This window comes from Stegastes partitus, unplaced genomic scaffold (genome assembly GCF_000690725.1).
Source record: "Stegastes partitus isolate 25-593 unplaced genomic scaffold, Stegastes_partitus-1.0.2 Scaffold1506, whole genome shotgun sequence".
NCBI lineage: Eukaryota > Metazoa > Chordata > Actinopteri > Pomacentridae > Stegastes > Stegastes partitus.
This window is the reverse complement of record NW_007579237.1, coordinates 205807-207967: the sequence shown is the minus strand read 5'-3', so window position 1 is coordinate 207967 and position 2161 is coordinate 205807. Positions and strand designations below refer to the sequence as shown.

The 2161-nt window shown below is 38.6% G+C and overlaps 1 protein-coding gene across 1 annotated transcript in view; it reads right to left on the bottom strand.

Annotated features, from left to right (window-relative positions):
• The window catches only part of LOC103370978 (leukemia inhibitory factor receptor-like), a 10812-nt gene that overhangs the window by 6283 nt on the left and 2368 nt on the right, over positions 1-2161 (bottom strand). The window contains exons 2-5 of the mRNA XM_008300177.1: positions 1324-1475; positions 1090-1243; positions 730-999; positions 517-643 (exon numbers count right to left, since the gene is read on the bottom strand). Of these exons, the coding sequence (XP_008298399.1) occupies positions 517-643; positions 730-999; positions 1090-1243; positions 1324-1475 (703 nt within the window). The remainder of the gene's footprint in view (positions 1-516; positions 644-729; positions 1000-1089; positions 1244-1323; positions 1476-2161) is intronic.

Below are 2161 nucleotides of genomic sequence, written 5' to 3'. Positions count from 1 at the left end.
GCATATTTTTTATGTGGACATGATTATTTTTCTTTTAACTGTTATCATGCAAATTATTTTTTTCCCTGTTTTTACTAAATATTATCTGTAATATAACAAAATGGGAAGAATCTGTAAAATACCTGTTTTTTTGAAAAAAAAAAAAATTTTTTCAGCCTTAATATACATTAATGTTTCTTTCAAATAACAACAAATATCTGTGAAACAATTATATTGTATGCTGATTTAAAAAATGTAACAAAACAAAACAAAAAAAACCATCCTCATCTCCAACACAGTGTCTTGTGGTTTCTTGTCCCTTGTTTATGCCTCTTACAACAAAAATGAACCCGTAAGTCAAATAAATATTCACCATAAATCAAAGTTTTCTACAGTTCTACAATTTCATTCGGCAGACGCATTTATCCAAAGCGATGTACATCTGAGAGCAGATACAACACAAGCAAGGATCTAGTCAGGAGAAAACAATCTTGATAAGTGCCAGTTTTCTGTGATTCCCGTTGGGTTTAACTGTACCGTCCCTGTAGCTTGTAACGAGTTGGGCTCCCGAGGCTCAACTGTGTGTCTCTTCCGACTGTCCAGTGACATTCGACTGATTTCAGATCCCGAGTTTCACACTGAAGGTCGCTGTCACCAGGTGGGTCTGATGAACAGAAAATATCAAAAAGAACAGTCAGAATTTATTCCCAAGATGAGCTTAATGAAACCAATACTTCAAATGCTACTTACAGCCAACAAAAACACAAGCCCCATAGGTGGTTCTGCTTGTTCTACATTTGACATCGATGCATCTGTCCGATGCCTCGTTCAGATTGAGCGTCAGCGCATAAGTCTGGTTGCTGATTTTGGTGATGCTCTTGTTCAGACCATTATAGTCGCTCAGGTACGTGTTATTAAAACTTTCCCCTGCAGGTACGATGCAACAGAAGGTGGCTGTACTACCAGCTTCGAACACTCGGTCTCGTGGGTAAACCTGCCATTTCTTTGGGCTTCGGTTCCCTGCAAAAGCACAACAATGAAACACAAACTGCACGATCGCAAAATACATAAACGTGATCCAAGTGGGCCATGTTTCAGGTGAATATTAACCAGGAAGGGCCTTTTCTTGCTTCCATGGGCTCGTCTGGTTGTTGTATCGTGACCGGAGCCGGACTGAATGAGCAGCGCACTCCAACGCCAAATACGACGTCCAGTTCCAGGAGTGAGTCGATCCGATCTGGTCATGTGTCACCACAATTTCGTCCTGAAACATAGTCAGAACCAAATCAGAGATGTTTATCTGGCTGTTGTCAAGCTGAAGCTGGTGGTCGAGTGAATCCTTACGTAGTGTTCTTGTTTATCTGCGATGAGAACCAGCAGCTCGTAGGTCAGGACGTCTTTCAACGCCAAACACGAAGGTTTGTCTTCCCATGTCAGCAGCAGCGTCTGGTCAGAGGTGGACAGAGCCACGTTCTGAGGTCCACAATACAAGATATCTGAGAAGAAAGAGGATGTTTTAATAAGAAATGGAATATTGTACAGCTCATGGTCAAAATCCTTCTTGAAGTAAAGAGAAAAAAGAGCCGAGGAAGGAATAAACAGACGTTGAAATTTGAGGCTGTTTGAACAAAAAAATCGTTCAACAATAAGCTGAATTATTGAAAAAGAAGCCGTCAAGAAAAGTTCCATCTGTGAGCTCATTAACAATAAAACAGATAAAGCAGAAGTCATCTGGTGGTACATCCTGAACCACGTGTAGCTGCAGGTCACCATCATACGAAACTATACAAATAAAATACTGTCTAATGTGAAATACAACAATGAAAAAAAAAAAGGTAGAGTATTGCTAGATGGGAAAAATACGTTAAAAACAATGAAGTGTTACATCATTCAGAAGAATAATGTGAAATAATGCAGCTGCACTTTGACTTTCACACATTATTAAAGAACAAATCACCAGATTTTTGATGTGGACAAACTTTTGTTGTGTTTTTAATCTTTTTGTTTTCTAACCGTCAACATGTAAATCTGACTTTTCATATGATTATCACTATTTTAACAAAATCTGTAAAATAATTGTTTAAAACTTTATTTACCATTTTTCAGTACTTGGTGTACAAAATTCTAACTCCTTCAGAGGAGTCATAGGAGTCTTGGTGGCCTCCTTCACTAGTCTCCTTCT